Source organism: Eurypyga helias, unplaced genomic scaffold (assembly GCF_000690775.1).
Source record: "Eurypyga helias isolate BGI_N326 unplaced genomic scaffold, ASM69077v1 scaffold41537, whole genome shotgun sequence".
Taxonomy (NCBI): Eukaryota; Metazoa; Chordata; class Aves; order Eurypygiformes; family Eurypygidae; genus Eurypyga; species Eurypyga helias.
In genome coordinates, this window is record NW_010263134.1 from 100 (window position 1) to 12,156 (window position 12,057).

Sequence of the window (12,057 nt, forward strand, 5' to 3'; positions counted from 1 at the left end):
AGAACCGGTGTTGCAGTTGTTGCTGTCCTGTGAATGAGACCATCGGGGGCTGCATGGAGTGTCAGCGGGCTGATTGGCAGGTGTCTGTCTGGTGCTGGGGGGCCTTGAAGGGGGCGTTAATCCCACCCGGGTGGTCAGACTTCAGCCTCCAGCGTTCTCCCTGTAGGTAATGAGCAGTGAAATGTATGGCCATTGTTTAATGGGGGGTGGGGGGGGGACTTAATGGGGGCTGGGGGGGGAAATACCATTTTTCGTAGTGCTTTCCCATGCATTTTGGTAACTTTACCTGCTCATCTAGGTGAGAGCGGGTTTTCCTGCGGGTGGTAAAGGAGGAGCAGGGCAGTAGGCGGTGGTGTTTAAAATTCTTCTGCAGTACCCGGACAGTATCGGAGCTGTAAGGAAGTGACTGGCAGGGAGTGAAAATAATTTGTTATACAGATGAAACCATTATTATTCTGCAGTAGTGGGACTGGCAGAACTTTTTCTTCATTAGTGACCTTGAAGAGAGAGTGAACACTCCGCAAAGAAGCTGGCAAGCGGCGTGAGTCAGGGAAGAGCGCTAAGCGCTAGGGAACGTGGCCAGCCTCGGAGGAGTGGATATGGTTGACAAGGCTTAGCTGGAAAGTGCAGAGCAAGCTAGAGGAAAGGTGGAAGGAAAGGGGTGCAGCAGTGTGCCACTCGAAGGTTTGGCCACAATAGACCATTTGGTCTTTTCCTGTGTCTCGTGATTGTCTTCGAGCTCCCCGCTCATGGACGGACCCTGAACAACGGGAGGGTTTTAGGAGACAAAGCTGAGAAGTTCCTAAAGGCTGCATGTGCGAGAGGTGTGTCAGCAGCCTAAATCATCCATCTTTCCACCAAAACAGCCCGGGTTGTCCCTTGGTTGTGGAGTAGCTGAGTCACAGCTGGGGTCAGACAGTTGGCCTTGATTGGCAGGAGAGTTCTGGCAAAGCACTGGACTCCTTAACAGTAACGAAGTTGTCTGTCAATGATTTTCGTAACTATTGAGCGAACAATGGGCGTGTTTTTGGTTTTACTGTATGCTACGACTGGTGTAAACAGTAGTCTGTTGTCATAGTGGAAGTACTCTGTGAAAGCAGCATTTAATCTCTGGTCACTCTCCTTGTAGAACTACTCCATGTCCGTGTATCTCGTTCGTCAGCTCACGTCAGCCATACTTCTGCAGAGGTTAAAAATGAAAGGTATCAGAAACCCTGATCATTCCAGAGCACTAAGTAAGTCAAATTAATTTTCCTGTCTGTACTTTTTCAGGGCGGTTGTTGGCTCTTTACAACTAGGAGTGGTAATACTTGCAGCACTTTGAAAAGGAAGTCCATGCTCAGTGTACCAGAGGCTCATTTTGCCACTGCTGAGGCATCGTGCACTTCTTCGGTGAGGGTGGGCAGCACACCTAGAGATCCCAGCTGAAACGTTCTGGTGGGGATGCCATGAGCACCACTCACCGTGGTGGGCTGCGAGGTGCTGGCAGATGTCCTAAATCCTCTTTGTTGCATGTGATGCTGATTGTACCTGGCTCAGTGATGGTTATTTCATTTATCCCTTTGCACGTTGGGTTGAGCTTGCTCCAGTGAGCACTGTGGCTGGTGGTGTGTCTGCCACACATCAAACAACCTACTGCTGCACAGTGTTGGCCAGTTCTTACAAACAGTGAAACTACTGTTGTTTGATACTGCTGTGAGCTAGTTTTCTGGAAGCTTAATTTTTCAGATAGCTGGAAATTAAGGACATGTACTTACAAATCACGATTAGCACTGAAAATAGTGATGTCTGTGTGTAACTTCTTTATTTTAACAGTTAAAGAAAAATTAACTGCAGATCCTGATAGTGAGATAGCCACAACCAGCCTGCGAGTATCCCTGATGTGTCCTGTAAGTACGCCTGGCAGTTGCCACAGTCAGATTTGTATTTGCATCTTCAGCGCGGTGTTGGGCTGCTCTGAAAAGGCCCAGAAACCTCGCGGGCTTTCGTTATGTACGGATTCATTAATCCAGCGTGGTGGGGCGAAGGGTGCGTCTGCAGACCCCCGGCTGTAGCAGTGGTCAACCAGCTGTGGTTAGATCTGTGAATGCCTCAGTTGTAACGCCCTACTCATGTGTGTGGTGAGGTCTGTAGAAGGAGCGATCTCAAATATCGAGGGATTGGGAGTAAATGGGCAGGGTGACAGGATAATTCAAGGACGCAGTGATAAAACTTTGGATCGCCTCATCCTGGTGGCATGGCTTACACCGCCAGCTGCTGTACCAAACAAAGATTGATCACCGTGTTAACGAGGTAACGCTGCCTTGGGCTTTCTCCTCCCTGGTAGAAACTGGCCTTGTTTGCGATGGGTCTGTGAAGCTAAATGCTGAGATGGGTATTAGGCCGTTCTGAGTGTAGCGTAGCTGGGGCTCGCCAAAACCCTTGCGATATTTGGCTAAAAGAAAATGGTAAAAGCGAGTGCTTTAATAGGTCTTTTAATAAAAATAAAATCCTAGAAACAGGTCTGTTTAGAAAAGTTTGTTTTCAGCTCAGGGAAGACTCTGAGGGTGGTTTACTGTTCTTGAAGTGCACTGTGTGTGCTCTGGTAGGGTGAGTTTGCCTGCAGCCGCCTTAGCGCTGGGCACCTCTGCAGGGAGAAGAGATGGTTCCGCTGCTGGCTGCCTCTGCTTTCATTGTTAGCTGATTTCATGGTTAGCCTTCCTCACTGCCCTCTGTTCTGACGCTCTTTAAATGCATCTCCTGCAGCTGGGAAAAATGAGACTGACGATCCCGTGCCGGGCTGTTACTTGCACACACCTGCAATGCTTTGATGCTGCTCTTTATCTTCAAATGAATGAAAAGAAGCCTACCTGGATCTGCCCTGTCTGTGACAAAAAGGCAGCTTACGAGAGCCTAATAATAGACGGGTAAGAGACGGGGCTTGCAGGTTGCACTACGACTTACCAGTTTTCGTGATGTACTTGACAGCTCCTTTGGTGTCTAGGGGCTTAGCCATTTCATACTCTTCCCTTTGTCAAAATGCTTTAGGCCAGGAGGAACCACTGGACTGTGTTAGTTTCTATTCCCATGTAAGAAACAAATGTGTCCCCTAACTGCATCACCAGACGCTTAAGACTCAGTGTATTTCCTCTGGAGAAATCCAAATGTGACATCTAAGGACAGACACTCCTTTTACACGAGCTGGTAACCTTACACGTTACACTTCAACTCATAAACAAGTGTCGAATTGGATTCGAAGGATGATGGTTCCTGCTGCTGTTTGGAAATCTACGCGTTGCAGTAATGTCAGTGTAACATGGGTAGGTCGGGATACTCACAGGTTTCGATGTCTCTGAAGGCTGTAGTTACAGGCTTTCACGTTAGATGAACTAGGGAGAGTGGGTCAAAGGTGATCCTAATTAGCTTTTCAACACTGTCTCCTTTTCACTTAGAATTAAAAATTTCACTTGGAATCAAAAATGAAACCATTAAACTTTATTTTCCAGGCTCTTTATGGAAATCCTTAATGAGTGTTCAGACGTGGATGAGATAAAATTCCAAGAAGATGGCTCCTGGTGCCCCATGAGGCCAAAGAAAGAAGCTGTGAACGTCTCCAGTCCACAGTGCACCAAGGTAGAAAGTAAGTACATCCGGGTACTGCTCGCAAACCAACAGCAAGTCTTGGAGACTTGGATAGCTTGGATAACGCGTATGGATGATACTTCTGACCACCCTGTCATTTAAACTAGAAAGAAAGGGCTGCATCTCTAAAAGTGGGCATTTGGGGGCTTTGTTCTTGCTGTTTATAATAGCAGTTAAGAAAACAAAAGGTTACTCTTGTTTTAGGTCCGTAAATTGGTAAGTGAAGATGGAGGTTTATGCTTTAAAACTATCAACATGAAACAGAATACTAATAAAACAGTCCCTGGGCCAAAACCTTCTCTGTAGTGGCCAGGAAGATGAGCTAAAACAGGATTTGAAATACTGGTTCTGTTGCAAGTAGAAACTGCTGATGTCAACAGCCTTTAAAGGTGGTATTTTATTGTCTCACTTAGGTTCCAGTGTTGTCAGCAAACCGTGTTCCGTCACGGTGGCCAGTGATGCGAGCAAGAAGAAAGTTGACGTTATTGACTTGACAGCAGAAAGCTCTTCGGATGAAGACGACGGTCCTTGTGCCAAAAGGAAGTGTGCATTTATGTCTCAGAGACAAGGAAGTCCAACTAAAGGGTTTGTCAGTTTTAAAGTCCTTTTTAAAGTTACCTGTAATGCCCGAGATGAACTGATGCGTAGACAAGACAGTCGACTTGTAATCTCTTTTTAGGATCCAGCTCCACACTTCCAGAGGGGTATGTCTAGGCCTCTCCCTGCAGAAGGTTGTGTGGATACAGTGCCTTCGTACGGGCAAAACGCAGTTACGTAGTTTTGCATCTCACAAAAGACTCGCGCTGACTGTTGCCGTGTTTGCAGGGATATTTCTCCATAGAAAAGGAAGCTGATTAAGGTAATGGACAGGATTTTCCTGAGAAAGCAGATTATGCCAAGTGGAGGAGCTGTATGCCTTTCTGCTAAGTTAGTGTCATCTTAAAGGCTCTTCTCTCGCGGTCTGTCACACCCTTTAAATCTGCTCTGGCGCCCAGGATGCTGAGCTGCCTTGCGCGTTGCATCCGTCCTGTCGGTCGTGGAAGGCAGGCGCTTTGCTGGTTTGAGTCAAGACAAGCTTTTCCTCCATCTCTCTGTTAAACTCGGGAATGTCTTGGACAGTGGTGTTGGTGATCAGTCAGTCCTGAACCTTGGTTAGCGCAAACCACCGACTTCCCAGGACCTCCCTCAGCTGCCGCCCCCTTTGTAGCGGTGCCGGAGTTCAGTGGCAGGCTTAACCGGCTTCTTTCCTGTTGAGCTGCCGCCTCCTGTCCCAGCCGGCGCAAAGGGGCTGCAGTTACTGCCTGTGGCTTCCCTGAAGGTGTTGCTTGTGTCCCTGCAGGAGGCCTGTAGGGAGAGAGGGGCACTGCTCAGCCTCACTGCCGGTCACTGCTCCACAAGGCCGTTCCAACCGCCGGCTTTCAGTAGGGGCTTATCGCTGTTGCTATGGGCACGCGGCGTGGGCCCGTGTCTCTCGGCGTAGTGGCTTACGTCTTGTACTAAAATAATGGTAGCAAACCCAAACCCCCGTCAGTTTTGCCAGCTCTGAAGTAATGAGCAGCTGTACTGTGTCTCCGGCCCACGGGAATGTGGTCCTTGGTGAGGGAATACTTGTTCATCTTCAACAACCTTCTGCAGCGGTACTGAGATGCTGTTGCTTGTAGTGAGGATTGTGGAGGAGCCCTTCCATGAGTCACCTTCTCACTTTCCTAAGGAAAACCAGCAACAAATTCATCTCTTCCTGGAGTTTCAGAGGGCACCGCGTTTCCCTTGTGTGCTCCTGTCTCTGTCTGAGGTGGCTACCTGCAGCCATCGCCGAGCTGCCTTGTCTGTCTGTCACCAGTGTGTCCTCCTTGCTGTTCCATACAGAAATAACACGTTTTCGTTCTTCAAACCCACGTCAAAGCCAGACTTTTGAGGAACAGCTCATCTCCTGTCAACAGTGTTGCCCGAGGCCTAGTTTTGGCAAAACTGTGGGGTGTGTTCCCACAGGCTGAAGTGTAAGAGGTGCCTGAGGAGGGAGGGTCTGAAGTCCAACTGTCTGAAATCAGAAATAGCATAGACGCACCCATGCAGCAGTCTGGGAGGAAGACATGAGCGGGTTACCCTCACGGCTGGAGGGAGCAGCTGGGAGTGGGACTCGGGGTGTTTCCACCTGAGTTGGGTTATGAAATATTTTATGCTCATGGCTGGTGCCCAAACACCCGTGGTGTCGTCTTTAATGGTGCTGCAAAGCGATCGGGCAGAAGGTGGGGATTGGGGAAGGTTGTAACTGGTTACGCGCTGCTGGAGAGCTGAGCTTGGGCTGAAAGGACGGACGTTCAGCTCCCAGGTGTGCGCTCCAGGGGCTGTGCGGTGGTCAGCTGTGCCCCTGACCTGACCACATAGCACCAACGGGGACACGGAGAGGAGCGCTGTGCTCCTGGCTTCGGCTGCCTGCACACCCCTCCCAGACAGACTGCCCTTCCTGTCTCGGAACGGTGGGCGGTTCGAATCGACGCCAGCGCTGCTGTTAATGCCGGCTTGCTCCGGCGTCACAGCTGCTGCTGAGTGCCCAGGTGCGGCCGTGCTGTTACGGAGACTGTTACGGAAGGGGGAGTCGGAGTGGAATACTGTGCATAGAGCAGTTGCTCCGTAGTTGTGTTGTGACCTTGTGAATCAATGTGCGTTCCCTAACTAACGGCCCGGTTGTTTGTAATTTCCCGTGCTGTTCAAAACAGCGTTCTCATGTACCAGCCGTCCGCTGCCAGAGTGCCCAGCGTGAAAACAGTGGATGATGCTGCTATTCCTCCTTCATTAACGGACTACCCAGTGCGATTCCCTCATCCACAAATATCCAATATTTCGTCAGACTTGCCAGGTAGGTGGTGGCTGTGTTTCACGTGTATTCTGACAGCCTTACTGATTTGCGGGGTGGGTAAAAATCGGAGAATTGGTCAACTGTTTGTTTTTTTAACGGAACAAGGCTGTATGCGGTATCGCACTGATGGGATGTCTAGGCAAGTCCAGTACAGGCTGTCTTTCCAGTTTCAGATTGCACTTGGCAACAGTGATGTGACAAACGTTCATTCTGGGGTACGGTTTGGCGCTTTGGAACAGCAGTCAGAAACAGTTCTCACTACATTTGAGTTAGGCTTCGTGTAAACGTCCGGTTGTTGCGTGTTGTAGACGCGAGGGAGAGCGGCTGGTTAAGTTACAGACATGCGATGGCACTGGCCATCCCAGCCCTAGATGTAGAGATGTTCTGCTAGCTGATTCTAGACTGTATGAAAAAGGTTAAGGTGAGTGAGCTGACCTCTATTGACTTTCTTTACCTAGACATACCCTAAATGCCTATGATGTATTCTTCAACACTGCTGCTAAATATCAGACAAAAGGTGGGGACGCTGATTGTTTTCTATCCTGGCTCCTTGAAAAGAACACTGTGTGTAGGGACTCTGGGGGTTCTTTGCCGGCTGTAATGAACCCAGAGCCCAGGAAACGGTGACTTGTGGTGACAGGTGTCACGCTGGCCTCTTGTTCTTCCTTCTCCCCCTCTCCATTGCCTGTCTCCGTGTCTCCCCTGCAACATCTCTGGGTGTTTTCCTCTTCTTTCAGCACCAGTTTGGCAATGGGATGGATATCATTCCCTTTGTTTCTCTGTCCATTTTGGTTCCCTTACTGCTCCCTCCCTCCACTTCTCCCTTGTTAAGAAAGCGGTTGCCTTCCCACACTGGAGAGTAAGCTGAGAGAATGGAAGCCTACAGCTGTTGTCCATCTCTCTAGAGCTTCAGCTGATAATGTGCAAGAACAAAAACATTCGGTTGTGCAAAAGCTTAAATCTCCTTCAAAATGTTTCCTTAATGGAGAAGAGGAGGAGAGGTGCCACTGGCCTGCACAGATTCAGAGGTGAGGGAAGAGGGAGGGAGGAAGTTCACCATTTCTCTCTGTCGACATAGCAAACACAAGGCCAATATTTAGAGGGAAAAAAAAAAAACCAACAACCAACCAAACCCAAGTCTGTAATTTCTTATTGGTTGCATAATTTTAAACATCTTGCCCTAAACCCTTACACACTACCGGTGTACGAGACAGACACTAGCTGTCACTGCTCTGAGAGGATATACGTTGGACTACTTGTAGTTTCCTCTTCTTCGTTCCTTTTATTTGTCTAGACACAAAACGGGGATGATATTAGAAATGTTCCCTTATTGGCTGCCCGTGGGTGGAGGAAGAGACCTGCTGCTTGTTTTTGGACTTGTGCATGTTGTGACTTTACTTCATTCCAGCATCTTTAATGTGATGACACTCTTCATGTCCCAGTTTGGCCAAGTCAGGTACAATATGCAGCGAAACTTGCATTATGAACCAACAGCTCCCAACGGCAACCTCCATCTCAGCAACCACATCGAACCACCCTGCGATATCCAGGGAATAACGATACATCATTATGTCATTCTCATTCTTGAAAAGAGCCACTTGTGCTAGATAACTCGTTTTGCTGCTGCCTGAAGTAGTCGTTGAGAGTGGTGTCACAGTGGTATATTCCATCTAGAAACCGTGTAACAGTCACAAAATCTGTTCTACAACCACACAAAAACCTCTTTAAATTTGTTGCCTGTGAATAAAGGAAAGAATCATCAATTTTATTATCCTTCTCTTCTTCCTAGGTCTGGATTTTCTTTCACTGATCCCAGTTGATTCACCGGTAGGTTTCTGATCTGCTGTTTTTTGTGACGTACTGCTGGAGTAGCCACCAGGGTGCTGTTGTCATCTGTGCCATGTCTGCAGGCCACTTGCCTTAGACCTAGTCACAGACCCAGAAAATCCATTTTCCTAGCAATAGGTGGTAATGGAGGTGGATTCAGGGCAGGATTCAGGTCAGCCTTACCATGCATGATGAGTCCAGGCATGGGAACTCACTCTGCATCGAGAGCTGGCCGTTGTGAAGTGGATACTTGCACAACACTAACTTGGATACACCCATCCTGTACTTCAGGGTCTCAGTTCACGCCCTCTAGGCCAGATCAAGACCTGCAGATACACTTCACTGACTGCTGTTTCTGTTGGCTTTGGTAGCAGGAACCGTAGTTTTAAAGAAAGTATCTTCAATAATTTGATGGGCACAACTGAACACTTTTGTAATACCAGGTAGCACCTAAACTCCACTGGTTTTGGACGATGGAAATTTCATAGGTCAGAAGTAACAAGGCGGTGCTTCTCCTTCCCTGGAAACTGAAAGAAGTAGGGAGGGCGATTCCTTAATCAGTAGATCTGTGAATCTGACTAGATTCTTACACCGACAAACTCAGCCTTGGAATGTGGGGGAATATCAGCCCTCTAGCTAAAATGAGGATCTGAAGCAGAGCCTCTATTTCACCTCTGTCACTAGAAGACACCAGTAATAGGGCTGTACCGCAGAAGTTGACTTCCTGGTGCTTTATGAGCAAAGGACAGACTTCCTCTTCCTCCTTGCTGCATCTTGCAGTACTCTGTGCCTGACCTTGAGATCTGAACTGCTGAAAGTGGGAATAATGGAAGCTTGGTGACGTGGGAGGCTGGAAGCAAGTATGCTGCGACAGAGCGTCTGCCCGCTTTGGACAGTTCAGACAGCTCAGGCTCAGTCCGGAACATGTGCCCAGGAACCCGCTGGGTAGGAGGCAGTAAGATGCGTGGAACAACGTGTGTGCGTGCATGGGGGTGTCTTTTATTACCCTCTTCTTGGGCACCTGGCAACCTTGTTCCATGTCTGAATGCTTCCCATGTTTAGCTCTGCATTGGGGAGGTTCACCTTCCACTTCAGGAAATTAAATCACAGTCGTTTTTCTTAGTGAGACTTGATGAGGGCTCATCTGTCACTGTGCAAATGTCTGAGACCTGCACATCTCTACTGCAAAGATGCGGATGGGTACAGCTGCTGCCTTTTGAGGGGATGAAACTACTCTCAGAAAGCATTCTGCTGCCTTTCCGGATGAAAGCAGCCCGACGCAGGCAGTTGTGCCCAGCAGCTGCGGGCAGTGAACATCCCCCAGACGTTACGGGTTGTTTTGTGGTCGTGATGGTGTTTCCTAGTGCTGTAGCCAGTGCTCAAGCTAACCAGTCAGTAAGAAGAAAGGTGATGGTGGGGAGGACAGGGGAGAAGGGCTGGTGGCTACCACCTCTGCTGGCTTACTTGCCGGTTTGCAGAACTCGGGTTCGTGCTTACGTGTGCGTTAACCAGGCTGTGCTAGTGACGTGTTCTGTGCTTGTTGTAGGGAAGATGTATCTTCAGAGCATACATTTCCCTCGTGCAGTTAGTCTCTTCATTCTTCGTTGTTTGTTTCAAGCAGTACTGTCCTCCTATGTTTTTGGATAGTCTCACCTCAACCTTAACAAGCAGCACGCCTGGCAGCATCATCACGTCAACCAGTCACCACGAGAGCAGCACGCACGTTAGCTCCTCCAGCCGCAGCGAGACTGGCGTGATAACCAGCAGCAGGGGCAGCGCTCCTGACATCATCTCATTGGACTGAAACAAGGGGCAGGCAGCAGTCGACTCCAGGATAAACTGCACATTGCTGCTGCCGGCATCCCTGGAGCTTCTGCATCTCAGAAGTTGTCCTGCTATTTATTGAAAGGATTTGCCTCTGGAGTGTGGGGATCTGCACTAGGCACAGAAGAGGTTTCTCTTGCGCATTACGTGAGCTGATAGAGAAGAGGACCCTTCGGAACATGCCTTGGTGTTTGTTTTCAGGTTGTGCTGCGGAAACTTGGCTTTTCGTTGCCCAATGTATTCCGCAAATGGTTTATAATTTTACTTTAAAAAACAGCAATAATGTAAAAATAACTTCTTTTTAATAAAAAAGGCACTTAACCTCTCTAGAACAACCACCTGAACAGAGAGGCTAAAGTGTGTGTATTGGCGAATTCTTAATATTTTCATTGGGATCTGTAATAAATAATGCAACTTTTGAAATAACCGTGAGCTGTGTGTTGTCTCCTATTCCCCACTCCCCCCTCACCTGGGGGTAAGCGAAAGCTAAATGGGATTGTTGCGTGGGTGGTTTTTCTTTTCCTCCTGATTTCATGTTTTTCAGAGATTCAGCACAGTGTGAAGCTGTGAATTCTCCCTCTTCACGTCCCTTGGGTTGGGGAGGGCACAGTCGATGCAAAAACCCTGCGCTACACCCTCTGCTTCCATGTCACAAGCAGGAAACCTCCAGACTACGCACCGTCCAGCTGCAGCTGAATTTCTGGTTTGATAACTTTAAGGGGTGACAGAGGAAAAAAAAAAAGCCTTTAAACTCAAATGTAGGTTATACAGTCCTTGGTGGCCTTCCCTGAAACGGCTGCCCCTCACCACATGACCAAGTGCTTTTGCTGGTGGCTGTAGGGAGACAGAAGAGGAATTACTTTCTCCAGTGCAGGATTATTTATTGTGTCCCATCCCTGGAAGTGTCCAAGGCCAGGCTGGATGAGGCTTGGAGCAACCTGGTCTAGTGGAAGGTGTCCCTGCCCATGGCAGGGGGTGGGACTGGGTGGGCTTTAAGGTCCCTTCCAACCCAAACCTTCTGTGATGATTTTCTAAGATGCCTTTCCCATGGCTGCTGTCACTTCAGCAGCCACAGAGTTCTGCTGGGGAGCACGGTGCTCTGACTTGCCGGGAGAAGGCTTGGCTCTTTGGAAGATAAAAGCTGCAGCTGCACCGTGTTCCCACGTGTTTAAGGCTTAACGATGCTTTGTCTCGCATTGCAAGGCCTGCTAATCATGGCTAATCATAAACCTGCTTTGCTGTGTGTATGCGGTGTCTCCCCACACATCTCCAAGGACAATGTCTCTGGTACTGTATGTGGAAGAGGTTAAGAAGCAGGTAAATAGTCATTCCATGAGTTGCAGTAACAGTAGTCTGATACACCGGCACAGCAGCGTTCCCAAATGTCGTGTTTCTGTTGTGTAGCTGTGGGGTTATGCCTTCCCTAAATTCCAGCTTTCACTTTTTCCTAACTTTTATTTCTTTAGCCAGACATCTGGTGCTTTTTGATTTCCATTACTGTTACAGGATTCGAACAAAGTACAGGGATGAGAAATATCGAAGCTGGATGTAACTCTTCTGCCCTGTGTTCCCAGCTTCAGTGCTGCATTTCTATTCCTCACTGCCTTTTTTGTATGATCCTTCCTAGCAGCCTTCAGTTCGTGGGCTAGTCTCCATACTACATCCAACCTTTCTTCTCCTTCTCAGCTGGACTTTTGTACCTGTTAAAAGATCAGGTTTTAGCTTCATTTATTGCCAATACAGCCATGCTACTCATAAATGTTTTCCTTAATGGCCCGCAGGAGATCCGTGCTTTCTGCATCGGAGTTGCACAGTGACCTGAACTACAAATAGTGTGCAGAGGTTCCAGAGTCATTCTGAATAAAGTGTTTAAAACTGCAATCTGTTGCTGAAGATGCTGTTTGTACTCTTAATCGCAGAATTATAGA

General features: G+C 48.4%; 1 protein-coding gene across 1 annotated transcript; it reads left to right on the plus strand.

Annotated features, from left to right (window-relative positions):
* Positions 1 to 1,129: 1,129 nt before the first annotated feature.
* PIAS2 (protein inhibitor of activated STAT, 2) lies at positions 1,130 to 10,109 on the plus strand (the record flags this gene model as incomplete). Its single annotated transcript, XM_010155943.1, has 8 exons — positions 1,130 to 1,235; positions 1,816 to 1,889; positions 2,746 to 2,906; positions 3,486 to 3,619; positions 4,035 to 4,206; positions 6,339 to 6,478; positions 8,268 to 8,305; positions 9,927 to 10,109. Coding segments are annotated over 8 exons (1,008 nt in total), but the record flags the coding sequence as incomplete, so codon positions are not given.
* Between the last annotated feature and the right edge of the window lie 1,948 nt (positions 10,110 to 12,057).